Source organism: Tachyglossus aculeatus, unplaced genomic scaffold, assembly GCF_015852505.1.
Source record: "Tachyglossus aculeatus isolate mTacAcu1 unplaced genomic scaffold, mTacAcu1.pri SUPER_34, whole genome shotgun sequence".
Taxonomy (NCBI): Eukaryota; Metazoa; Chordata; class Mammalia; order Monotremata; family Tachyglossidae; genus Tachyglossus; species Tachyglossus aculeatus.
Genome location: NW_024044839.1, coordinates 1,495,419 through 1,523,034, shown reverse-complemented (window position 1 = coordinate 1,523,034; position 27,616 = coordinate 1,495,419). Strand labels below are relative to the sequence as shown.

The following is a 27,616-nucleotide window of genomic DNA, read 5'->3' as shown; positions in this document are numbered from 1 at the left end:
TTGCCCTGAGCCCAGCCCAGAACAATGGCCATTTATCTTAAAGATTGTCAGGGAAGGGGGTCCCACACTCCTCTCTGCTTACTTATTTCAGTGTTGAGCAACCCTCACTTAGCAGAAACCTCTAGCAGAGCTTCGGAGAAAAAGCCCAGGCTTAGGAGTCAGACAGCTGTATAATTTTGGGCAAATCACTTCACTTCTCTATGCTTTGGTTTCCTCATCTTTTCAATGGGGAGACAATACCTCTTCAACCTCCCCTTTCATTCATCCCCCCTCCCAGCCCCACAGCACTTGTGTAAATACCTATAGTTTATTTCTATTAATGTCTGTCTCCCCCTCTAGACCGTAAGCTCATTGTGAGCAGGGAATGTGTCTGTTTATTGTTCTGTTGTACTCTCTCAAGCGCTTAGTACAGTGTTCTGCACATAGCAAGGGCTCAATAAATATGACTGACTCATACAGTGCTTGGCACATAGTAAGCACAATTAAGAAATGCCACAGTTATCATCTCTAGGCCTTAAGCTCTTACAGGCAGGGAAAGCATCTGCTAATTCTGTTGTATTGTACTCCCGAGCACTTATTACAGTGTTCTGCATATAGTACGTGTTCAAAAAATACCGTTGATTGATCGATCATCATTGTCTAAGCTCGGCTCCACCGAGCTACAGCTGTCGCATTTCATCATTATCCTCCTCTTCCTCTCCGTCATCGTAGGCCTTGTCGGCCCCCTTCCCCGGCTTCTTCCGGGCTTGTTCTAAGCCGATTTCTTCTCTTTCGGACTTGAGGGGAGGTGGAAGTCAATCCGATCCGGCCCCCTGAGAGTAATCCTCCGTGTAGTTGGAGAGAGCCTCAGTAATCTCCGATCCGCCTTTTCTCCCGGCTCGGTGCTGTCATTCCGGCTCCTTGAAGGGCCTGTTTCGGCCAACGATTTCACCGTTGTCCCAGCTCTCCTTCCCCGCCACTCAATCAATCAATCAATCATATTTATTGAGCGCTTACTATGTGCAGAGCACTGTACTAAGCGCTTGGAAAGTACAAATTGGCAACAAATAGAGCCTCGATCCACCCCTTCCGCTCCCACCAGGCTGGCTAGAGCGAGGGGAGACCAGGCCCTTCCCCGAAGGAGCTTTAGGGTAAATGTCTTGCGTGGCCCCAGGGAAGCTGAGATCTGATCCGATGGATGAGGATCCTGCTTGCCGGTACAGCTCTGTCCGATCCCACGTGTTCAGTTGTGTCCCTGTCTTTGTGCCAGGGGGTGAGAGAGGAGGGATTTGAGGTTGACCAGCACAGTGAGGCGGGGGTCCGGTTCTGGCCAAATCTGACTTTAAATCGTGGCCTCCAGGCCCCCATTCCCGACCACGGTGGGGAATGGTATGAGGCCTCCTGTCGGAATTGTGTCTCCCCCAGCGTTTGCCCCGCTTTCTCCGGGAGGGCCCGGAGCAGCAGCAGTGGCAACCCCTGCCTGTCCGGCGGCCCACCCGCTCCCTGCTCCTGGCTTCGCCCTGAGCGAGGCCCACCCCCCTGCCTGCCCTCCATCTCCTGCTCTGAGGGGAGTTGGGGATGGGGAATGCCAGTGAGTGGGAACTAATGTGAAAGGACAGCGGGTGTCTAGAATAATAATCATGATGGCATTTGTTAAGTGCTTACCATGTATATATGTTTGTACATATTTATTACTCTATTTATTTTACTTGTACATATCTATTCTATTTATTGTACATGTACAATGTACATGTACTTGTACATTTCTATCCTACTTATTTTATTTTGTTGGTATGTTTGGTTCTGTTCTCTGTCTCCCCCTTTTAGACTGTGAGCCCACTGTTGGGTAGGGACTGTCTCTATGTGATGCCAATTTGTACTTACCAAGCGCTTAGTACAGTGCTCTGCACATAGTAAGCGCTCAATAAATAAGATTGATTGATTGATTGATTGATTTTATTTTGTTAGTATGTTTGGTTTTGTTCTCTGTCTCCCCCTTTTAGACTGTGAGCCCACTGTTGTATATATGTATATATGCTTGTACATATTTATCACTTGATTTATTTATTTATTTATTTTACTTGTACATATCTATTCTATTTATTTTATTTTGTTAGTATGTTTGGTTTTGTTCTCTGTCTCCCCCTTTTAGACTGTGAGCCCACTGTTGGGTAGGGACTGTCTCTACATGTTGCCAATTTGTACTTCCCAAGCGCTTAGTACAGTGCTCTGCACACAGTAAGCGCTTACTAAATACGATTGATGATGATGATGTGCAAAGCACTGTTCTAAGTCTAGAAGAGAATACCCCTCTCTTGTTGGGTCCTCCAGGGGCTTGGGTGGTGTCTCTCACCATGGACACGCTGTCCCTTGATGGTCACTCAGAGGTATTTGAGTGTTTACCATATGCAGAGTACCGTACTAAAACATTGAAGCAGCGTGGCTCAGTGGAAAGAGCCCGGGCTTTGGAGTCAGAGGTCATGGGTTCAAATCCCGGCTCTGCCACATGTCAGCTGTGTGACTTTGGGCAAGTCACTTAACTTCTCTGTGCCTCAGTTACCTCATCTGTAAAATGGGGATTAAGACTGTGAGCCCCCCGTGGGACAACCTGATCCGCTTGTAACCTCCCCAGTGCTTAGAACAGTGCTTTGCACATAGTAAGCGCTTAATAAATGCCATTATTACTATTGGGAAAGTACAGTACAGTGGAGTCTCTAGAGTCTCTAGGCTCATTCCCTGCCCACAAGGAGCTTTCGGTCTAGAGGGGGAGACAGACGATAAGGTAGATTATGGATACGGACCTAAGTGCTGTGGGGTTTATCGAACACATGACATGAAAGCGTTCTGTCCCCCGAAACCCTGTGGGATCAGCAAAGGGCTTGGACGGGGGAACCGTTTGGAGAAGGGGACCGACTGCTCGATTTTAGCCCCGGGCCAGGGACCCTAGTGTTCAGCTGAGGCCGTAGAGGCCTCTCTGTGCTGGGTCCCCCTCTTTTTTTCCTCTCTTTCGGCATCTCGCATCAGGCTTGGATCACCAGAACGGCCATAAATGGCAATGTGCTGGGTCTCTCCGCTTGCCCTACAGCTTCCCACTGCTGTCCCGCCTCCGGTTGCTGCCTCCCCACTTCCTCATCTCTCCTTTAGGACCCCGGGACCATCCTCGGATGGGGCTGGGGGAGAGGAAGGGGGTGTCCCTGGGGGTCCCTGGGGGGAGAGGCAGGGAGCCAGAAGGGGATCCTGGCCGGGGCAGGGGAACCCGAGGGGGGATGCCCAGGAGGGAGGGGGTCTCAGCCCCGGTCACCCCGGGGTGCGGTGGAAACAGTGAGGTAACCACTCGCCATTGTCCACTCCCCGGCACAAACACGTTTGCGGCAGAGCAGGAAAAACACACACTGGTCAGAAAATGGAAAGTTTCTTCCGGTGAAACAAAGGCCAGAAGCTGGGGGCAATGTGGTCACTCCTGGGGCAGAGGAAGTGATCCGGCTCCAGAATTAGATTCTCAGAAATACTCTGAGTTTGGTTGCTCATGAGTCTGGGGAGATAACAACCGTGATATATGTTAAGTGTGGACTGTGTGCCAAGCACTACACTAAGCGTTGGGGTAGATGCAAGATCATCAGCATGGGCACAAGTCCTTAATAATAATAATTGTGGTATTTGTTAAATGCTTCCTATGTGCCTGGCACTGTACTAAGCGCTGGGGTGGGTACAAGAAAATCGGGTTGGACATAGTCCCCATCCCACATGGGGCTCACAGTCGCAATCCCCATTTTACAGATGAGATAACCGAGGCCCAGAGAAGTGAAGTGACTTGCCCAAGGTCACACAGCAGACAGTTGGCGGAATCAGGGTTAGAACCCATGATCTCCTGACTCCCAGGCTCGGGCTCTATCCACTATGCCATGCTGTCCCACATGGGGCTTACAGTCTAAGGAGGAGGGAGAAGAGGTACTCAATTCCTGTCTTACAGGTGGGGGAAACTGAGGCACAGTCAGGGGAAGCGTGAAGCAGTGTGGCTCAGTGGAAAGAGCATGGGCTTTGGAGTCAGAGGTCATGGGTTCATATCCCGGCTCCGCCACTTGTCAGCTGTGTGACTTTGGACAAGTCACTTCACTTCTCTGTGCCTCATCTGTAAAATGGGGATGAAGACTGTGAGCCCCCCCGTGGGACGACCTGATCACATTGTAACCTCTCCAGCGCTTAGAACAGTGCTTTGCACATAGTAAGCGCTTAATAAATGCCATCATTATTATTATTAAGTGACTTATCCAATGTCACCCAGTGGGCAAATGGCAGAGCTGGGACTAGAACATGACTCCAGTCCTGTGCTCTTTCCAATTGACCAGGGATTATGTGGCCCTCCTTCTCATGCCCTTAGGACAGTGCTTCGCACACGGTAGTCCCCCAGGTCAGTGCTTTGCTCCCCAGATATGTCAGAAAAGCCCCCCAGATTGATCGATGGCGGGAGAATACCGACAGGCAGGTCTGGGAATATCGGTGGGGGTGTCGGCAGCAGCTGGGCCCGGAGTTTCCTTTGTTCGGGCTCCGGTGAGGGAGACTGCCAGGCCGCAGCAGCTGCCCGAGTATGCCAGAGTTACCCACTTCCAGAGCTTTGCCCGGGGCCGGGCTGCGCTTGGCACAAAGGACCTCCCCTTCCCCTCTGCTTTTAGCTGCAGCCAAGCCTCTGGCAACGGCAGGTGTGCGGTGCCTTGAGTGGCCCACGCTGAGCTCCCCCTTGGTTCCCAGCGCTGGTCCGCCCCAGGCCCGTGTACTTTCCACTAGGCCATGCTGCTTCTCATCCTTGTCTCAGAGGGACTTGGGACTGCCCCAGCCAACCTCTCTGTAGAGAAAAATTGGGCTCACCCCTAGGAACACAACTAAAATGTATTACATTGGTGAACATTTCTCTCTTGCTGGCAGGAGAGGAAGAGAGGCACTGTGGCTAGGAACACAACTAAAATGTACTGCTGAACAGTTTTCTCTTGCTGGCAAGAGAGGCACTGTGGCCAAGAGGAAAGAGTACAGCATGGGGAGTCAGGAGACCCGAGTTCTAATTCCAGTTCTCCCCTGGCTTGCTGTGTGACCCTGGGCTAGTCACCTAACCTCTCTGGGCCTCCTTTTTCCCCTGCCTATAAAATGGGGAAAAGATCCCTGCTCTCCCTCTCTCTTAAACTGCGAGCTTCATATGGGACAGCGACTGTGTCCAATCTGATTACCGTGTGTCTACTCCAGTGCATAGCCCATTGGTTGGCACTGAGAAATAATAGAGTAACTGCGGTATTCGTTGAGCGCTGAATCAATCCTGTTATACAGAAAGATGTGTGGAGAAGGGAGTCGCTTGATGCTGCCAGTTAGTGGCATTCACGCTGCTGGATTGGTCAGAGGTCTCCGACAAAATCTGGGCCACGTTCAGCGGCATTTATTGAGCACTTCCAGTGGGCGGACCACTGTACTAAGCGCTTGGGAAAGTACAGTGCAACAGTGCTGGTGGACACTATCCTTGCCCACAAGGAGCTTATAATACGCAGTGGGGGACAGATATTATTAAAATAGATTATGGATGTGGAAAATTGTCATGCTGGGGTGTCTATCAAGGTGCAGCCTCTAGCCCTAAGACCACCTTCCCCACCTGAGAAGGTGGGGCCCTCCAGGAGGCCTTCCCAGACTGAGCCCCTTCTTTCCTCTCCCCCTCGTCCCCCTCTCCATCCCCCCGTCTTACCTCCTTCCCTTCCCCACAGCACCTGTATATATGTATATATGGTTGTACATATTTATTACTCTATTTATTTATTTATTTATTTATTTATTTTACTTGTACATTTCTATCCTATTTATTTTATTTTGTTGGTATGTTTGGTTCTGTTCTCTGTCTCCCCCTTTTAGACTGTGAGCCCACTGTTGGGTAGGGACTGTCTCTATGTGTTGCCAATTTGTACTTCCCAAGCGCTTAGTACAGTGCTCTGCACATAGTAAGCGCTCAATAAATACGATTGATTGATTGATTGATTGAGACCCCGCCCGCAAAACACCTATACACTCGGCCACTTCCAAACTGAGCAGTCTCCTCTGTCGAAACCCAGGGCTCTGGCCTGCTCCTCTCCCCACCCTTCTGACTTTTAGACTTTTAGACTGTGAGCCCACTGTTGGGTAGGGACTGTCTCTATACGTTGCCAACTTGTACTTCCCAAGCAGCGTGGCTCAGTGGAAAGAGCACAGGCTTTGGAGTCAGAGGTCATGGGTTCAAATCCCGGCTCTGCCAAGTGTCAGCTGTGTGACTTTGGGCAAGTCACTTAACTGGGCCTCAGTTACCTCATCTGTAAAATGGGGATTAAGACTGTGAGCCCCCCGTGGGACAACCTGATCACCTTGTATCCCCCCCAGCGCTTAGAACAGTGCTTTGCACATAGTAAGCGCTTAACAAATACCAACATTATCATTATTATTACAGTACTCTGCACACAGTAAGCGCTCAATAAATACGATTGATTGATTGATTGACTGCCACAGTGAGGTAGTCCCAGCCAGGCTGATAGCCCCTGTGGCTAGGCTGGTCTGGAATTGGAGGGGCAGCAGGGGGGTGGGGTGGGCCGACGGGAGGAACCGGGGGCCACTTCACCAGCGCCGGTGACTAGGCCGAGGGGCTGCTGGCGTGGCACGCCGCCCCCTCGTCTGCCAGACCTTCTCAGGGGCGGGCCCCAGCTCCAGCCCATCCTGATCGGTTCCCCCGGGCATTGGAGATGATTTCCGCCTCTGCCCTGACCTCCGCTTTGCCATTCCTGAGGATAGAAGTCACTGCCTCCTCCCCAACACATTCCTTCCAGCCATCTGGTCGGGAAGCTGCTCCGGGGAGGAGCGGCTTGGCCCCCAGAGCTGGGAGTCAAGAGCTTCTGTTTGGGGACACCCAGAACAAAAGCAGGGGGTGGAGGGCTACCGGGGGGCTATGTGGGTGAGAGGTCCGTCAATGCATCCTCTCTCCCGAGCCCCACCAGGTCCAAGACCATAATGGCTTTTTTGAGATGATCGTATAACTCCACCTAACTTTTCTCCGTTCCGGTTTTGCCTTTTGAGTTCTTCAATTCATTGATTGACAATTTCTAGACCGTGAGCCCACTGTTGGGTAGGGACCGTCTCTAGATGTTGCCAACTTGTACTTCCCAAGCTCTTAGTCCAGTGCTCTGCACACAGTAAGCGCTCAATAAATACGATTGAATGAATTGAATGAATGAATGAGTTGATGATATTCCTTGAGCTCTTACTGCGTGCAGAGCACTGTACTAAGCGCTTGGGAGAGTACAATACAGTAGAGTTGGTAGACACGATCCTCGCCCACAAGGAGCTTACAATCTGCAGGGCACTGTACTGAGTGCTTGGGAGAGGACAGTAGTTGAGACATAATCTCTGCCCACAAGGGGCTTACAGTCTAGTGGAGAAGGTTACAATGTAGTGGGTTCTCATCCATTCATCTGTTCGGAGGTATTTTACTTGTACATATCTATTCTATTAATTTTATTTTGTTAATATGTTTTGTTTTGTTCTCTGTCTCCCCCTTCTAGACTGTGAGCCCACTGTTGGGTAGGGACCCGTCTCTACATGTTGCCAACTGGTACTTCCCAAGTGCTTAGTACAGTGCTCTGCACACAGTAAGTGCTCAATCAATCAATCAATCGTATTTATTGAGCACTTACTGTGTGCAGAGCACTGTACTAAGCACTTGGCAAGTACAAGTTGGCAACATATATTTGCATATTTATCAATCAATAAATGATTGATTGATTCCCTGAATGCTAACAGCGTGCAGAGCATTGCACTAAGCCCTGGGGAAGAGTACAAGATTCATCATTCAGACTCAATCCCCCCACCTTCTGATCAGTCAATAGTATTTTTGGGAAACTTACTTTGTGCAGTGCTTAGGCGAGGTCAGTAAAGTTAGTAGACATGATGCCTGCCCTGCTTACAGTCTACTGTGAGCAGAACATTTTACTAAGCAGTGGAAAGGGTAAATAGTGTTAGCAATCATGATCCCTATCCTCAGGGAGCACACACTCTAGCAGGGAAGACAATCCATAAATCAATCAGTGGTATTTATTGAGCGCTTACTATGTGCAGAGCACTGTTCTAAGCACTTGGGAACATACAAAACAAGAGAAATTTGCAGACACATTCCCTGTACATAATGAACTGCAAGTCTACACTAAAATCCTTCTGGGGCTTAGTTTGTGGAGTTTGTGCACAGTGAGCCCACTGTTGGGTAGGGACTGTCTCTATATGTTGCCAACTTGTACTTCCCAAGCGCTTAGTACAGCGCTCTGCAAACAGTAAGTGCTCAATAAATACAATTGATTGATTGATTGATTAATAGAGAAGCAGCATGGTTCAGTGGAAAGAGCAGGGGCTTTGGAGTCGGAGGTCATAGGTTCAAATCCCAGCTCCACCACTCGTCAGCTGTGTGACTTTGGGCAAGTCACTTCACTTCTCTGGGCCTCAGTTCCCTCATCTGTAAAAGGGGGATGAAGACTGTGCGCCGCCCGTGGGACAACCTGATCACCTTGTAAATTCCACGGCGCTTAGAACAGTGCTCTGCACATAGTAAGCACTTAATAAATGCCATTATTATTATTATTATTAATACAGTCTCTGAACCTGATAAATACCTTTGCTTGGTAGGTCTATGCAGTGCACCCGCTTTGTCCGCACCCCTTCCAGAGCCCACTTCGGTCTTCCCAGGAGCAATCATGTGAGACACGGGTTCTCTCAAACCTTTCCAGCCAAGGGCTGCCCGAGGCCTTCTCCCGCCACCCAGCCCAGCGGAGAGGGTCTGGCTGGGAAGCCAGACAAAGGCCCCTTTGTCCGGTGGAGTTCGTGACCCTCTCCTTCTCCGGTTGCCTGTTCCTCTGGAGGGAAGAACGAGAGTGCCCAAATCACCGGGCCCCTGGCTGGCAGCTGAGGGGGTACCGAGTGCCTGGAGTGCTAAATGGCAGGAGACCCCTGGCAAGCTTCCTTCCTAGGGCAGGGGCAGCTCAACATTCCTCGATCCATCCCACTGTTGGATAGGGACTGTCTCTATATGTTGCCAACTTGTACTTCCCAAGCGCTTAGTACAGTGCTCTTCACACAGTAAGCACTCAATAAATACGATTGATTGATCCGGGGAGCCCAGCTGGGTGCACAGGGCGAGGCTAGCCTGCCCGTCAGTCAGTCAGATTTATTGAGCACTTACGGTGTGTAGAGTACTGTATAACAATATAATAAACACACTCCCTGCCCACAATAAGCTTACAGTCTAGAGGGGGAGACAGACATTAACAGAAATAAATAAACTGCAGATATGGCGATAAATTGCAGAACACATCGTAGAGCAAACCCCTTGGGGCTGCAGATTTAGCAGACAGCTCAGGGCCTCTGTGGGACAGCTGGTTCTGTCTCCCCCTTCTAGACTGTGAGCCCACTGTTGGGTAGGGACCGTCTCTAGATGTTGCCAACTTGTTCTTCCCAAGCGCTTAGTACAGTGCTCTGCACACCGTAAGCGCTCAATAAATACGATTGAATGAATGAATGACCTTTGACTTCCAACCCCAGACACAGACTGACCTCAATCTCTCGTCCCCAAAGACCACTTTAAGCCTCCCTTTCCCATCACGGGGAACACGGAGCCAGCAAAGATCACCTCGATTTCTTTTGTGGACCCTTTCCCTGAAGCTAAATTCCTTGCGGTGGGTGAAATCGGGGTTCCCAGGAGCCTGCCCTTTCGTCTCCCTGGAAGTCGCTCTGGCTTTGACCACTTCAGAGGAGGAGGTCCCTCTGGTCTCCGGCCAAACATCCCTTTAGGACCTGGCCCGGGGACCAAGGCTGGGGGCGGGGGGCAGCAGGAGCTAGGTGGGATTTGGCCCCTGATGGAGGGAGGGTGGGGGCTGAGTGGGTCTCAAGAAGCGTGGCCTAGTGGAAAGAGCACGAGCCTGGCAATGAGGACCTGGGTTCTAATCCCGGCTCCGCCAGTTGCCTGCCCTGTGATCTTGGGCAAGTCACTTTCACTTTTCTGGTCCGCAGTTTCCTCTTCTGAGAAAAGCGAATTCAATACCTGTTCTCCTTCCTACCAAGGCTGTGAGCCCCACGTGGGACAGAGACAGAGTCCAACTCGATTATCTTGTATCTGTTCCAGTGCTGGGGCACGTAGTAAATGCTTAGCAGACGGTATTATTATTATTATTATCATTATTATTTGCCTTGCAGGAAGATGACCTGGACTCGGAAAGTGAAAAGCTCCCTGCAGCTGAGGAGCCTGAAGAGGAGGAGGAGGGTAAACTGGGGCTGGGCGGGACGGATGGGTGGATGGGAAGCAGCATGAGGTAGTGGATAGAGCACGGGAATGGGAGTGAGAAGGTCATGGTTTCTAATCCCGGCTCCGCCACTTATCTGCTAAACTTAACGTTTACTAATTCTGTTGCCTTCTTCCAAGTGCTTAGTACATCCATTGGATAATAAATCGAATTTATTATCGATTACTTTGTTGATGATGATGATGATTGTATTTGTTAAGCACTTTCTATGTGCCAAGCACTGTTCTAAGCACTGGGGTAAATTGGTTGTAGAGGTAGGATTAGAGCTCAGATCTCCCAAATCCACCTCCCAGACCAATGTCTATGCTTTCCTCCACTCCCCACCCACCACTGTTTTCTATTTTGAGTGTATTTGGGGGTCACCCTGATTCTGCCAGTCTTTTCTATGCTGCCTGGGTACCTGTGGGAACAGTAAATCAATCAGTGGGATTTAGTGAGTGCTTACTGTGTGCAGAGCACTTTACTAAGCACTCAGAAGAGTACCATAAACTCTTTGGGGACCGGGAACATGACTACCAACTTTGATATTGTCCTCCCCCAAGTGCTTAGTACAGCGCTCTGCACACAGTAAGCACTAAATAAGTACGATTGAACGAATAAATGAATGACGGTGGCTGGGGCTGGCGAGAGGAGTGGAGAGAAGGGAATTATCTCTGTCACACACAAACACACACACACACCACACAAACAGGCAAAGGATGCCAGTCGTGCTCTGCTTTCTGAGTTGCGAGTTGTCTGTGATGGTTGGGAGCTAAAGGAGCACAAAGAGGCAGTGATCTCTAGAATGTGAGGCCGGGCGCCGGCTGCAGAAGGGGAGACGGCTGCCCGGCTGCTGCTCCAGGCCTGTGTCTGTGTGTCTCTGTGTCTCAGGGGGAAGGGGAGGGGGATTGAGAAGGCGGCAGGTGGTGTGGGGGCCCGAAGGAAGGGATGCAGCCCCTCTGCGCCTCCCCCAACCCAATCTGCCTCCCAACCTGCGTCATCGTGACCCTTATCTGAGCTGCCCACCCGGACATCCTGGTCCTCGCCGCCTCCCCCCGTCCCGCCCTCAGCTGCTTCCCGTCAGTCGGGGGGCGGGGAGGCCCCCAGCCCCAGCTGTCAGCAGGCGGGCAGTGCGAACGACGTCAGTGGGGCCCCCCTCCCCTCCACCTCCCTTCCACCCCTCCCCCAGATGGAGCGCAGCCAGGTCCGTGTGTCTAATTGATTAGCTTGGCTGAGACGACATCCTCGAGCTTTCTCGCCCGCCTGGGCGGGAAATGGGAGGTGGTCTCCTGGCCCCCCCCGGGCACCTCAGATGCCAGCCACCTGGCCCGGCGGGGCTGGAGGCGGCAGGGCAGCGTTTCAGCCAACCCGGAAGTTGAAGCTCCGGGTAAATGATTTGGGAAGATGAGTCCCTGGGCCGGAGTCCGCCCAGGCTCAGGATTTCATCTGATGCCCTCCCACCCAGCCCAGGTTATGTAGAGGACGTGGTGTCTCCTTGGTCAGAAGAGTGAGGCGGATGGACTCTTCCTCCCAGTTGCCATCTTGTGGAATGAGAGACGAGGAAGTGAAAGGGAAAATATTCAACATGACAACACAAGAGACAGTCACTTTCTGTATACAATGGGGCCTGGCCCGTGCTTAATCCACTAAGTCATGCTGCTTCTCCGATTATTATTTTTATTAGAGCACGCAAGGAGCTTCCCCTCCAATGGAGGAGACAGATGCAAATAGATTCACAACTAGAGTGGTCAGAATAAATAATTAAATATGCAAGTGGAGAAAGACGTACAAAATTAAGCTGCTCTGAGTGAGCTAATGGGATAGGAGATGCTGTTTCTGTCACATCCTGTTTCCCAGGAGCCTGGCTCCTCTCCTGGCTTCCCTGGACTTTAGGCCTAGCCCAGGGGGAGTTAGATAAGTGTCCTGCCTTTTACCCTCCTAGCTAGTTCCTTGCTTTGGGTTGGCTCACATGCACTCTCTCCTTTTCCCCCCCACAGAAGAAGACTTCTCCTTTAAGTACAGCCCTGGAAAGCTGAGGGGAAATCAGTATAAGAACATGATGACCAAAGAAGAGTTGGAAGAAGAGCAAAGGTAAACCACTCTGCCCCCCTACCCCTTTGTGGAAGACCTCTTGGCCACCCACCTTTCTCTCGGGGCCGCCTGCCATGCAGAGCAGAGACGGAGGGGCGGCCTGTCCCCATGGGGGAGCCTTCCCATCGCCCTCAAAAGCCAATGCTTTCCACCCTGATTATGTACCCTCAGGCAGGACTCAGGGCAGTGGGTGAGGAGAGAGGGGACGGACAAGGGGGTGACGGAACAACTCACTAGAGCCTCCACTCTTCTCACACAGGGCGAAGCCCATGTGGGACCCTGGGAATGGAGAGGCCCAGTTTCAGGAGCAGAACTTCGGGGCTAGGCTCCTTAGACCCGTCCCCCTTTGGACATGGGTCTCAGCAGCAGTGCTTCAGAGTCCTCTGGGCTTCCTGCTGGTCCTGAGCCAGGGCCCCCTTACCCTGGGGAGCCTGAGAGGACAGTTGGTGGTCGAGGTTCCCTGTGGACGCTGGCAGCTTCAAAGTGTAGGTAGTACCACTCCCGCAGGGCACGAGGGGGACGCCTGCCCGTCTGAGGTGAGCAGGGAGGAGAGGCCCTGCTCCCTGGACGAGCTGGTCCCGGAAATAGGCCTGGCGCTGATCGGGGCTGCTCTCTTGGGCGGAAGCTCACGACAAAACCCATTTATCACTTGAACACAGACCGAATCGGCTGCAGCTCAAATCCGATTAACAAGGCCCCTCCCCTCTATTCCTCCTCTAGAGCTCAGAGAGAAGCACCTCTGCTTCTCCTCCTAGCAGCTCTGCTAGACCAGACCGAAATTCCCTGCAGAGCCCCAAGGCCTGGACTCCATCCCGGCCCTTTTTCTGCCACACTGAACCAGGGACACCCACACCAGGTGTAACAATCAATCAGGAGGATTTATCTGGCACCAACTGTGTGCAGAGCACTTGGGAGAGGACAGTACAGTAAGACATGATAATAATAATAATAATGGTATTTGTTAAGCGCTTACTATGTGCGAAGCACTGTTCTAAGCGCTGGGGAGGTTACAGAGTGATCAGGTTGTCCCACGGGGGGCTCAACAGTTTTAATCCCCATTTTCCAGATGAGGTAACTGAGGCCCAGAGAAGTGAATAATAATAATAATAATGATGGTATTTGTTAAGCGCTTACTATGTGCAAAGCACCGTTCTAAGCGCTGGGGAGGTTACAAGGTGATCAGGTTGTCCCTGCCTGCTTGAGTATTTGGGAGAGGAAAATAGGTTAGTAGACACCATCCCTGCCCTTAAGGAGCTTCCAGTCGATTGTGTTGAGAACATCGTACTGAGTGCTTGGGAGGGGTTAGTTGACAAAATTCTTGTTGCCTTCAAGGAGCTTATGGCCTCCTTTGTATAAAGCACTGGACTGAGGATTCAGGAGAGAACAATAGTTAGTAGTTACCTGATTCCTACCTGCCGGGAGCTTCCAGTCAAAAGGAAGCACTGAGTTTGGCCATGAAAGCCACACTGGGAAATACCAGAACAAAAACAGCAGCCTGCACACTGGTGACACAGTGATTCCAAGTGGGTGTTTTGTCTGGTTGGCTTGATTAGTCAGTCAATCGTGTTTATTGAGTGCTTACTGTGTACCAAGCACTTAGGAGAGACCAATATACCTGCCCACAATGAGCTTCCAGTCAGACATTCTCAGTGAGAGCTGTTGGTATCCCCGGGGTGCGGACTGCCCAGAGGCCTTGGCTCTGACCCCAGTGCCAACTGGAGATCTGGTCCCACTCCTAGAGAGGGACTGGCAGCTTTTATGAGGCAGCACTGGGCAACAAGCTAAAGAGCCTCCTCTAGACTGTAGCTCGTGGGCAGGGAATGTGCCTGTTCTATTATACTCTCCCACGTGCTTAGTACAGTGCTCTGCACGTGGTAAGTGCTCAGTAAATAGGATTGACTGACTCTCGAAAGCCAGACCTTGTCTCTTTTTTCCCAGTTCCCGGGCCCCTCCTATGCTCCCGCTCTGGCTCAGCTGACCCTTTCTGTCCACCCCAGGATTCTCTCCATCGGCATTGAGGTCCCTGGGACAGTAGCCAGCCCTGTCCGGCCGCCTCCCGATCAGTGCTGTAGACTGTAAGCTTGTTGTGGGCAGGGAATGTGTCTGTTTTATTGTTATATTGGACTCTTCCAAGCACTCAGTACAGTGCTCTGCACAGAGTAAGCGCTCAGTAAGTACGATCGACTGACTGACTGCTCCAGCCTCAGCCCCAGGGCTGCTCCCCACTGGCATGACTAGGTTGCTGCGTTTATGTTGCAGGATTGAGCTGACCTCTGACCTCACCTCCCTGTAGCAAGTACCTTAGGTCCTCGGCCACAAACATTCTTACAAATCTTTTTGGTAAGGAGATGACATCCCTAGACTAGCGTGGCTCCCCTCGCGTTGTGTGTCAATACATCCAGAACAAAAGTTGTCCCGATCTAACCCTCCTCTACCGCACCTTCCTCATAATTGATTGATCAGTGATTTACCCCCACCCCAACCCCCAGCTCCATTTCCTGAACCTCATCTCATCCTCCATGACTCCTGGGAATCACCAGGGGGGTGCAAATCCCAAGTCCCCCATTTTGAGTGGGTGGGCCGAGTTCTGAGGTGGGGGCCACTTCAGCCTAGCAGAAAATGGAGAAGAGGGATCAGGGTAGGGCTGATGGATGTAATGCTGGTGCTCCCTGATACTCCTTTAATAATAATAATAATTGCAGTAGGAGTAATAATAGTTATTAAGCACTTACTATGTGCAGAGCGCTGTACTAAGCATTGAGGTGGATACATGATAATCAGGTCAGACACACACCCTGTCCCACACGGGGCTCCCAGATTAGAAGGGAGGAAGAGTAGGTATTGAACCCCCATTTTACAGGTGGAGGGACTTGCCCAAGGTCCCAAAGCAGACAAATGGTGGATCCTGGATTAGAAACCCAGTCTTCTGATTCCCGGGCCTTGCTCTTTCCACTGAGCCACTCTGGCCCGGTCAGTCAATTGATCAAATAGCCCACTGTAATGCTGTGTTTTCCCGGAAGCCCGTCCCTGCTGAGAAACTGTGTCTGAGCAGGATGCGATCTAGTCTGTAATTAATCACCGCAGCCACATTATCCTAAATTCCTGCCAAAACCTCTGCCATTCTCAAATCCCCCCTCTCTCGCGGGCTGGTGGTCTGGAGCAGAAAAGATGGCTCTCCGCACCCATCCCTTGTTTGCGGCTCAGGTCGGGCCTACATGTGCCCAGTGGGTCCCTCCTTGCCTGACCAGGGTTTTCTTTTGTTATTTCTTTTTAATGGTATTTGTTAAGCACATACTATGTGCCAAGCATTGTACTAAGCTCTAGGTAGATAAAAGCTAATCGGGTCGGACACAGTCCGTGTCCCACAAGGGGCTCGCGGTTTTAATCCCCATCTGACAGATGAGGTAACTGAGGCCCAGAGAAATGAAGCGACTGGCCCAAGTGGCAGCATGGCCCAGTGGATAGAGCACAAGCCTGGGAATCAGAAGGTCATGGGTTCTTATCCCGCCTCTGCCACTTGCCTGCTGTGTAACCTTGGGCCAAACACCTCACTTCTCTGGGCCTCAGTCTCCTCATCTGTAAAACGGGGATTAAGACTGTGAGCCCCATGTGGGACGGGGAATGTGTCCAACCCGACTTGCTAGTCTCTACCCCAGCGCTTAGTACAGTGCCTGGCACAGAGTAAGCGCTTAACAGATACCACGATTATTAGTAAGCGGCAGAGCCGGGATTAGAAACGAGGTCCCTCTGAATCCGAGGCCCGTACTCTATCCACTAGGCCAGGGGAGGGAAGAGGAGAGGGTTCTCACACACACTTCCATTGGGGCAGCTCTATCCTGCATGTTCCTCACATCATCTTGGCATGCCTGGGTGGATCCACTTGTCTGTATCATCTGCTTGCCCTGGACCTTTTTCCCTCCTTCCCCGGCTCCCCCCTTCCTGTATGTGGGCAGCAAAGCCCCCTCCCCTGGAAGGGGTCACAAGGCTTACCCGGCCCTCCCCAACCCCCCACTCTCTGCCGCTGCGTTTCCGTCCAGCACGGTGCCACGTTGGGGATGCATGAGGCCGGTAAGTTTGGCTTTTGTGTTTTTGCTTTTCCTCTTCTGCAGCATGATAGAGCCCTGAGGCTTCGCAAGGCTTCCAGGCTGAAGGGGGGAAGGCCGGGACCGTGGGCTGCGGGACATTGCGGCTTAACTCGAGGCCACGGCACGGGCCCATCATGGGGCAGACTGTGGCATAGGCCTTTCCAGAAGGAGCCAGGCTGAGGCATCTGCCCGCCCCCTCCCTCTGTGCCAGTCCGGCCCCCTCCTCATTGCTCTTACCGTGTCTTCGCCAGCTGTATGGCTCTGGAGTGGGGCCCTGGGAGTCCTCAATAATAATAACTGTGGTATTCAGTAAGCACTTACTATGTGCCAGGCACTGCACTAAGTGCTGGGGTGGATACGAGCAAATAGGGTCGGACACAGCCCCCGTCCTACCCGGGGCTCACAGTCTCAATCCCCATTTTACAGATGAGGTAACCGAGGCCCTGAGAAGTGAACAATATTGTTTTTTGTTAAGTGCTTACTATGTGCCAAACACCGTTCTAAGCACAACGGTAGATACAAACTAATCAGATTGTCCCACGTGGGGCTCACAGTCTTCATCCCTATTTTACAGATGAGGTAACTAAGGCACAGAAAAGTTACGTGACTTGCCCAAGGCCGCACAGCAGACAGGTGGCAGAGGCGGGATTAGGACCCATGACCCTCTGATTCCCAGGCCTGACTACGCCATGCTGCTTCCACACAGATTGGCGCCTTTTTCCCCGGGGGCTGAAGGGCTGCGAGTGGGGAGTAGCAATAGGATCCCCCAGGAGCCATGAGACAACCCCAAGAAGCTTCCCGTCTCTTCCTGCCGGGTCCCTGATTAGGAGGCAGGGCCTAGTGAAGCATGGTAGACGCTAATTAGAAGGTTGTGCAAATGACACACCAGCCCAATCCAAGCTACATTGTTTTCTGGTGGCAGTTGTTTAGCACTTACTGTGTACCAGACACTAGGCTCAGGGGTAGATACAAGCTAATCAGGCTGGACACATCCCTGTCGCACACAGGGCTCACTGCCCTAATCCCCGTTTTACTGATGAGGTAACTGAGGCACAGAGAAGTTAAGGGACTTGCCCAAGGTCATACAGTGGACAAGTGGTGGAGCCAAGATTAGAGCCCAGGTCCTCTGACTACTAGGCCACACTGCTTCTATTTGGAAAGTCGACGGCAACGAAAGATCGTTGCACAAAATTGGGTCTCTGAGAGGGTCAGAGGGAACAATTTTGAATTGAATATTAGTCTAAGGAGCTGGTCAGAGGTGGCAGAGGTGGGGTTGGGGAGCCATAGCAGTGGCGGCAGGGGGAGTGATGGGGAATCAATCAATCAGTGGTATTTACTGAGTGCTTACTATGTGCAGAGCACTGGATACAGAGCTTGGGACAGTACAATACAACAGAGTTGGTAGAGACAGTTCCTGCCCTCAAATTGATGGAGGGATCTACAGCAGTAACCGTGACGGGAATTTGGGGGCTGCAGGGGAAGAGAAAAGGATAAAGGCAAGGTAGTGACCTTATGCAACTAGGTGTTGCCAACTGGGATTGGAAAGTCAACGGGGAGGATGAGGGTGATCTGGGGCATCTGCGTTCTGGGCCTCAGTTTACTCCACTGCTAAATTGGGGTAGCGGGCATCAGCTTCGCCAAAGGAAGGAAGCGCGGCCCGAGATCCTTGGCAATGGTGGGGTGCCCATTTCCGTAGCGGGCCAACGCCTCACAGAGCTCTGGATTCGAGGCTGCAGCTAAGAACCGAGGGGTTTGACCTGCCGGGTCAGAGGTCTGCAGCTCACAGTGGACCTGCTGTCCAGCTACGTACTGAGCACTTTCTGGGAGCAATGCACTGTACTAAGTGCTTGGGAAAGTACCAAGGAAGCACAAGATGTGTTCCCTGTCCACAGGAGGCTCGCCCTCTAATAGGGAAGACAAGCATAAAGAAATAATAGAATGCAGGTTTGACTGTACATCTTATACACATATCTGTTCATCTGTGTAATGATAATTGTGGTATTTGTTAAGCGCTGACTACATGCCAGGCACTGTATTAAGCGCTTGAGTGGATAGAAGCAAATCGGGTTGGACACAGTCCCTGTCCCACGTGGGACTCACAGTCTCAATCTCCATTTTGCAGATGAGGTCACTGAGGCCCAGAGAAGTGAAGTGGCTTGCCTAAGGTCACAGAGCAGACAAGTGGTGTATGTCTATCTCTCCAAGTGTATATCTGTCCATCTGGGTACATGAGGGCCCAAGTACCTATGCCTATGAACTTAAGGCCCGGAATAAATAGATGGTCAAGTGCCCGAGGTGGCTGCTTCGTGGGGGGTAACTGGCCGCCACAAGTGCTGCCTTGGAGTCCGAAGGCTGACTCTGTGCACAGAATAAACTATCTTGCTGCAGCCGATGAGAAGCAGAATCCCACGCTTGAGAGAGCAGCCTCTTGGCAGCAGCTTCTTCAAGCCAAGTGGCCCGATTCTCTCCCCTCCCCTCCATCCCTGCCTCTCCCCTTCCCTCCCACCCACCTCCCCCCGAAAGCGGAAATGACTGAAATAAATTATCTTTTTCTCCCTGTTTCTCTTTGCAGAGCTGAAGAGTGTATGAAGTTGCCCCTAGAGTCCTCCTAGAGATTTTGTCTTTTGGCAGCTTAAACACTTGAGAAATTAGCCAAACTACACAGACACTCGTGTGGGAACACTTAGTTGCACACCCCAACGCTTTGCCACATATACACACTGACAGATGCATACACACGCACACGCGTGTGTGTGTTTGTGACCCTCAGTGAGTAAAACCCTCTCTTTGATTTTGAAAGGGACACCAAAATCATATTCTTTGCTATTTAAAGGAATTGATCATTCAGGCCCCGCAGGTGTGTAAGACCGGAATGCGATCGGCATTCTAACAAGGTCTACCCTCATCCATTTCAGATAATTAATAATTATGGGTAAGCGCTGAGGTAGATACGGGATCAGACATTCCCTGCCCCACCCTGGGCTCATTATCTAAGAGGCAGGGAGAGCAGGTATCCCATCCCCATTTTACAGCTGGGGAAACTGAAACCCAGAGAGGGTAAGTGATGTGCCCCAGGTTTAAAGGCAGTTAGAGGTTTCAAGTCAGAGCATGGCCCATTTCACTCGTTCCCAACATTCTCCATGCGAACCACATCCTGTACTGTCCTGACACCGTGAGGAATGAGGAACCACACACATCCTGCCTTGGTCTGCTTCACTCGAGCTCCCCCCTCCCCGATGTTAAGCAGGTCCTTCGACATTCCCCCACCGCGCTATTCCCTCTTGTCTGGGACCCCTGGAAAGTTCGATAAAGACCAGTGGAGAGGTGAATGAAGGATGGACGGACGTACGTATGGAAGGACGAATGAATACACGGATGAACGAACGAAGGAGCCTGCAAAAATTGCAAGAGCCAAATTGGCTTCCTCCAGCTGAGGCCCATCCCTAAGAGGGAGATTTTCAGGTGTCCAGGGGTGGGGGTCCCCGAGGGGCTCGTCCTTGCTCACTCGGCTGGCCTCCACCTCCAGCTGTCGCTTTGACCGTTAGAATAGCAATAATCCGAGGCCTTCGGCCCCTTGGCTTTGCCTTCCCCCGAGGAGGAGCTCCAAGCTCTGTCTTTAGTCCAGACCTAGACTGGCTTCTCAGCGATTCCCTATGCCTCCCTCGGACTGCACTTATGCTAGGCTGATTGGTGGCAGTGGGCCCTGAAGAGGGTAGTTGCCATGGCAACAAGCCCCGAGCCTGTGCCATTTCCAGTAAACTTTCACTTCCGGGCCGAAAGATGGGACCCACTGGCACGAAAGGGGAGACTACCGGACGCGATCGCACCGGTCAGATGTACACTCCGACAGATACCTTAGAGCAGCCGCGACCGTGACCGTTTGGGCATCCACACCACCTGGATTTCGCTAGCTTCAGGCTCCCCGCCACCCCCAAAACGGTCTGGATAAATCTGGCTCTTTGCAGTTACCTTTTTTTTTATACGTGAGAAGGGCTCTTACACACCCGACTCCACTTCCGGTTGCTTGGCTCTCTGTTCTCCGGCCTCTGTTCGGCCCAATAAACCTTTGAGTAGCTGATACGGACTCTTGTGAGTGTGATTTTTCAGTTTTATTTTTTTAAATGCCTTCTCTTTGGATTCTGGTCTCCCCCAAGGAGCAGTACTGGATATTTTGCCCACTGCATACACGTCAGCCCCCCTCGATTTCAAACTATTTCTGCAGACGTGGGAAGGGGTAGGAGAGGCCTAGAATACCAGTGGGATGGCAGTGCACCTCTTCTTCGAGGAACTCGCCCCCAACCGCACAGTACTTATGGATAAATCTTTAAACTGTATATCATTTATGTATATTAAATACGAGAATAACGGGAGAAGCAGCGTGGCCTGGTGGATAGAGCACGGGCTTGGGAGTTAGAAGGACCTGGGTTTCTACTACTGCTGCTTGTCTGCTGTATGACCTTGGGCAGGTCATTTAACTTCGCCAGGTCTCAGTCACTTCATCTGTCAAATGGGGATTCAGATTGTGAGCCTCATTTTGGGACAGGGACTGTGTCAAACCCAATTTGACTTGACACCTGTCTACATGTTTTGTTCTGTTGTCTGTCCCCACCCCTTCTAGACTGTGAGCGCGTTGTTGGGTAGGGACCGTCTCTATATGTTGCCAACTTGTACTTCCCAAGCGCTTAGTACAGTGCTCTGCACACAGTAAGCACTCAATAAATACGATTGAATGAATGAATGAATGAATTTGGTTATATCCACCCCAGCGCTTAGTAGAGTGCCTGGCACAGAGTAAGCACTTATTAAATGCCACAATTATATTAATGACTGTCTACCCCGTGGACTGTTCGCTCATTATGGATAGGGACCATGTCTGCTAGTTCTGTGGTACTTTTCCAAACCTTTAGAACAGTGCTCTGCATGGAGTAAGCATTCAATAAATACCATGGATTGATTGAGTGATCAATGCCCTTAAAACACAGGGGTTCATTTACTGTTCACAATACCCCTGCGGGCCAGACGGCTCTGACAGTAGTAACTAATTAATAGTATTAACAGAGAAGCAGGTGGCTCAGTGGAAAGAGCACAGGCTTTGGAGTCAGAGGTCATGGATTCAAATCCTGGCTCCGCCACTTGTCAGCTGTGTGACTTTGGGCAAGTCACTTAACTTCTCTGTGCCTCAGTTACCTCATCTGTAAAATGGGGATTAAGACTCTGAGCCCCCCATGGGACACCCTGATCACCTTGTAACCTCCCCAGCGCTGAGAACAGTGCTTTGCACATAGTAAACGCTTAATAAATGCCATTATTATTTATTGAGCACTTACTCTGTGCAAGAGCACTGTACTCAGCACTTGGGACGGTGTGATAATAATAATAATAATGATGGCATTTATTAAGCGCTTACTACGTGCAAAGCACTGATAAAGTAGGCACGACCCTTCCTTCGAAGAGTTTTCAATCTAGCAGGGGAGCTGGGAATTAAAAAATCACTTCCAGGTAGGGGAAACAACCAAGTAGTAATGAAGTAACAATAATAGTAGAGGTTAAAATTGAAATTCAAAGGCCCCATTTTGTTTATACCTTTACCAGGGCATTAGACATGTCCCAGTCTAGCTTCAAAATTTATAACCAAATATATGTATAAATCTTACAAATCAGTGCTATTTATTGAGCCCCTGCTGTGTGCAGAGCACTGTACTAAGTGCTTGAGGGAAAATAATAAAGATGGAAAACATTAACCCTGCCCTCCAGGATCTTACAGCCTATTGCGTGCAGTGTACTGTAGTAAGCGCTTGGGAGAGTACATAGAATTAGAAGATCCAATCCCTGCCTTCAAGTAGTTTACAGTCTACTGTGAGCAGGGTACTGTACTAAGTGCTTGGGAGAATGCAACAATTAGAAAACACACACAATCCCTACTCTCAAAGAGCTCAGAGAAGCAGCGTGGCTCAGTGGAAAGAGCCCGGGCTTTGGAGTCGGAGGTCATGGGTTCAAATCCCGGCTCCGCCAACTGTCAGCTGTGTGACTTTGGGCAAGCCATTTAACTTCTCTGTGCCTCAGTTACCTCATCTGTAAAATGGGGATTAAAACTGTGAGCCCCCAGTGGGACAACCTGATCACCTTGTAACCTCCCCCAGCGCATAGAACAGTGCTTTGCACATAGTAAGCGCTTAACAAATACCATTATTATTATTATTATATTCAGCACACATTCACTTATGCACCTGTTTCTCTCTTTCTCTCTCCCTCCCTCCCCACTTCTTCAGAATGTGACTTGCAGCTCTTGCCTTTATTAGCTGATTTTTCATATATTTTACCCAGGTCAGAAGCTGCATTTCTTTGAAACTGTTATTCACCTTGAGGAGGTTCAGTAAACACTTCGTTTGACTGACCTCTAACCGATTAACTGTGAGTGTGTTGCAGTCTCCTCTGTGGGAGAGCTGGGATTAGAATCTATGTATAGCTTCTGAAATGAAGATGCCACCACCCCCTTCACTCCCATGGAGCCGACCCCCATGCTCGCATCTTCCCACCCCTCTGCCCCTGCCTTTCGGCAAACTCCGGAAGAAACTTTAGCCAGGGAAAATGGGGATTAAAGAGCTTGAAACCTGACGTCAAATAATTTCCAAACAAACTGCAGGCCATTAGCTCCCACGTGCTGCTTCCCAATTGGACAAACCCTCTTTAACCAAGGAGAGAATAGGGTTTGTTCCCTATTTAACTAAGGAGGGAAAATGGTTTGCTCCGTTTATCCAGAACAAGAATAGGGTTTGTTCCCTATTTACCCAAGAAGGGAGAATGATTTGTTTCCTATTTATCCAAGGAAAGAATGGGGTTTGTTCCCTATATTTACCCAAGAAGGGAATTAGGTTTGCTCCCTATGTAACCAAGGAAAAAATAGTTGTTTCCTCTGTAACCAAGAATACTCTTTGTTCCCTATTTACCAAGAAGCAGCCAATGAATCCGATTTCTGTCCTGGTTTGGGGGAGGAAGAATAGTAGCAATTGTATTTAGTAGAAATTGTGATATTTATTCAGCTCTTACTATGTGCCAAGCACTGTACAGTATACTGGGATAGAGTCAAGATAATCAGGTTGGATGCAGTCCCTGTCCCACCTGGGGCTCCTGGTGTATTATTAAGCACACCAGGTGCTTAATATTATAATATTAATATTATATTGTATTATGTGCAGAGCACTGTACAGGGTCTTGGGAAAGACTATGCAGGAGGAAATTCCCTGCCCCACAAAGGGGCTCGCAATCTAAGAATAAAGCAAGGGAAAGGGAAATGGTGACAAGCTCATAATGAAAGATGAAACATTCAAGCATCATAGAGGGCAAGGGACAAGGATAAATACAAAACAGAAAAGTAGTGGGTCCTAGCAGAGCTAGAGGAGTAGAGTGTCATGGTCGGTCCTCACAGCTCAGTAATAACTGTGGTATTTGTTAAGCACTTACTCTGGGCCGAGCACTGTATTAAGCACGGGGGAAGATACAAGATCATCAGGTCAGGCCCAGGCCCTGTCCCACAATGGGCTCTCATCTAAAGGGGAGGGAGAATTAGTATTGGTGACCCATTTTACAGAGGAGGAAACTGAGGTCCAGAGATTCTGTCACTTGCCCAAGGTCACCCGGCAGGCAAGTGGCAGAGTCAGAATTAAAATCTGGGTCCCCTGGCCTCCAAGCCTTGCTGCTTCTCAACAGTCTAACAGAATCTCAGAGTCCAAAGGTCACAACTGCAGTGACCATCGCGGCTAGGGCAGACATCAAGGCCCCTGCAACATTCTCCATTTTTCAAAGGCCACACGCTGCGGTTGCTTGGGTCTTCCTCCGGAATCCACAACCCCCCTCCCACCCTTCCTGATTGTCCTCAAAATCCTTTGTGGGGGCCTTATGGGCATTTTTCACTCACTCTTCTGGATTTTTAGCTCCTTGTGGGCAGGGAATGGTCTACCAACTTAATTGAATTGTACTCTCCCGAGCACTTAGTACAGTGCTCAGCTCACAGTAAGCGCTCAATAAATATGATTTATTGATTGATGCTAATGCTCAGGGCACAAATGTTAAAGAATAACAGAGAAGCAATGTGGCACTACTGGCAGGAGCCAGGATCCTGGGTTCTAATCCCGGCTCCACCATTTGCCTGCTCTGTGACCTTGGACAATTCACTTCACTTCTGTGGGCCTTGATTTCCTCATCTGTAAATTAGGGATTAAATATTCATTCATTCAATTGTATTTATTGAGCGCTTACTGTGTGCAGAGCACTGTACCAAGCGTTTGGGAAGTATCTATTCTTCCTCCAATTTAGGCTGTGAGCTCCATGTGGGTCAGGGACCATGACTGACCTGATTATTTTGTGTCTACCCCAGTGCTTATTACAGTACTTAGCACCCCATAAGCGCTTCACAAATAGCATTAAAAATATTGCTTGTATCACCCCAGCGCTTAGTACAGTACCTGGCACCTAGTAAGCACATAACAAATACCATAATAGTAATAATTATTATAACAACGATTATGATCATAATAGTAATAATCACCATCATTTTGGTCCAGTAGACACCAACACCAAACAAGCCACAACCAGAATTATATATTTGTGTAGAGAAGCGGCGTGGCTTAGTGGATAAGAGCACGGGCGTGGGAGTCAGTAGGACCTGGGTTCTAATACCGGCTCCGCCACGTGTCTGCTGTGTGACCCTGGGCAAGTCACTTCACTTCTCTGAGCCTCAGTTCCCTCATCTTGAAAATGGGGATTAAGAGAGTGAGCCCCACGTGGGACAGGGACTGTGTCCAACCTGCTTAACTTGTATCTACCCTAGGGCTTAGAACAGTGCTTGGCACATAGTGAGCGCTTAACAAGTACCATTATTATTATTATCATCCTCTATGAGGCTCTGTCTTTGGCAGCCAGGTCCCTTTATACCCGTGAGGGCAAGGTGGGCCCTTAAATTGACTACATGGGGCGGGGGCACCGTTCAGGTCTAACCGTTGGGGTCGTGGGGCTGGGGCCGTCTTTTCTCTCTCCTTAACAGGGTCCAAAAGGAGCAGCTGGCTGCCATCTTCAAGCTCATGAAGGACAACACGGAAACGTTTGGCGAGATGTCGGATGGGGACGTAGAGGAGCAGCTCAAGCTTTATGACATGTAGACGCCGTGGGGCCACCAGACACGCTCTGGCTTTGACCGCGGGGCCCTAACCCTCGACAGCAGACGGAGGACGGACTGTCATACTGTGAATGCGGCGCTAAACTCCATGCTGTGTTCTCTTCAGACTTTTCTAGATTTAGCCATTGCAGTATGTAGTCTCGAGCACGTACTGAGCACCGGTTATGCACGTAGCACTGTACTTAAGCGCTCGGAGATAGACCAAGTTATAGACTGAAGAGAGCCAGCCCCTGCCCTCAAGCAGCTTACTGTGTGCCGAGTCCTGAACTAAGCGCTTGGGAAAGTACAATATAATAGAATTGGTAGATGCGATGCCTGCCTACAAGGAGGTTACAGTCTACAGGAGGCCAACACAGACCCACTCATGATTAGAGCCAGAAAGGGAAATAGACTGGCATCCTGATGTTCCCCATACCTTTAGATGATGTGAATTTTCATACATTTCCCTGTATCTCCCACCCTCCACCCCAGCGGGGATGGGGGCTAGGGCGCCATGATGTCACACAGTCCTCCAGGCGAGAAGAAAGAGAGGGTCTGGAACCTCTCACCCACCTGGCCTCCTCTACCCACCCTCCGCTCCCTCGGTGTGTTTGGCCTTTATAAATCTCCTCACAATTGGCATCTGGTTGGGCCTTCCTAATGCCCGGGCTTTGCTTCCGCACTGTTGAACTTTGGACTGTGCGGCCCAGTGCTTCCACATTCCTGACCAAACTCGTCAAGGTTCTTTTTCCCCGTTCCGGGGCAGGAAATGGGAATCTCCCAGCCGGTAGGAGGGGGACTCTGAGAAGCTGCTGCCAGGAAATCAGTGCTGCTGAGGCCCTTTCTAGAGCTCCCTCTCTACCGTTACATCTCTTTGCACGGATTAGGTGAGGTGGGTCCCTGGGCCTAAACAGGGATTTAAAGGTACCATATCTCCCTTCCGCTGGGCTAGCAGAGGCTGGAGTCTACTATACCCATCTCCCTGCCGGGTACATAAAGACTCTTAAAATCCAGTGGTAACACCATCCAATCCATTAAAGGTATTTACCAAGCCCTTACTCTGTCCAAAGCAGTGTACTGAGTGCTTACTGTAAGCCCCTATCCAGTGTAAACCCTGGATTTATGTACCTGGCAACATCGCATGCTTATCAAACAAATTGAAAATGAGGCTGGTTCTTTTAGGGTGTAAGGAGTTAATTGTTCATGCCTCAAGAGAAGAATTAATACAGATGCCTTCGAAGCAGCATGGCCTAGTGGAAAGAGCTTGGGCCCTGGAGTCAGAGGATCTGGGTTCTAATCCCAGCTCTGCCACTTGCCTGTGTGTGACCTAGGGCAAGTCACTTCACTTCTCTGGGCCTCAGTTTCCTCATCTGTAAAAGGGGGATTAAATCCTCTTCCCTAACGTAGACTGTGAGTTTATATGGGACAGGGACTGTGTCCAACCTGATTATCTTGTTTCTACCTCAGCACTTAGTACAGTGCCTGGCACAAAGCAAGTCCTTAACAAGTGCCATACAAAAAAAAAAGACATCTTTCATCGCCTCTCATTCTGGAAGATGCTGCTTTAACTGGGTTACTAATTATGAGTGGAGACGTAGCTGCAGAGACCAGTCTCCCAAGCGCTTAGTACAGTGCTCTGCACACAGTAAGCACTCACTGAATATGACTGAATGAATGAAGATGGTCTACACTCACAGATGCAGCCTCACTCTTGGCAGCGTTATCGTCGAAACAAAGGACAACTCTACTATTGCTACTCCTACTATTGCTGCTCCTCCTAACTCTATACTATCTCTTCTACTACTACTACTGATACTACTGCTTCTATACTATCTCTTCTACTACTGCTGCTACTCTTACTTCCATACTATCTCTTCTACTATTACTGCTGCTACTACTATACTATCTCTTCTACTATTACTACTGATACTACTGCTTCTATACTACCTCTTCTACTACTACTATTGATACTACTGCTTCTAGACTAACTCTTCTAC

The 27,616-nt window shown here is 50.2% G+C and overlaps 1 protein-coding gene and 1 long non-coding RNA gene across 2 annotated transcripts in view; both read left to right on the top strand.

Moving 5' to 3' along the window:
* The window catches only part of MXRA7 (matrix remodeling associated 7), a 35,142-nt gene extending 8,245 nt beyond the window's left edge, over positions 1-26,897 (top strand). The window contains exons 3-5 of the mRNA XM_038742009.1: positions 10,207-10,273; positions 12,290-12,383; positions 25,509-26,897. Coding sequence (XP_038597937.1) covers positions 10,207-10,273; positions 12,290-12,383; positions 25,509-25,623 — 276 coding nt within the window. The 3' untranslated portion in view covers positions 25,624-26,897. The remainder of the gene's footprint in view (positions 1-10,206; positions 10,274-12,289; positions 12,384-25,508) is intronic.
* On the top strand, positions 16,407-20,548 carry LOC119922018. Its single transcript, XR_005448616.1, has 2 exons — positions 16,407-16,451; positions 19,041-20,548. It is a non-coding gene; the product is annotated as an uncharacterized LOC119922018 (long non-coding RNA).
* Positions 26,898-27,616: the final 719 nt, after the last annotated feature.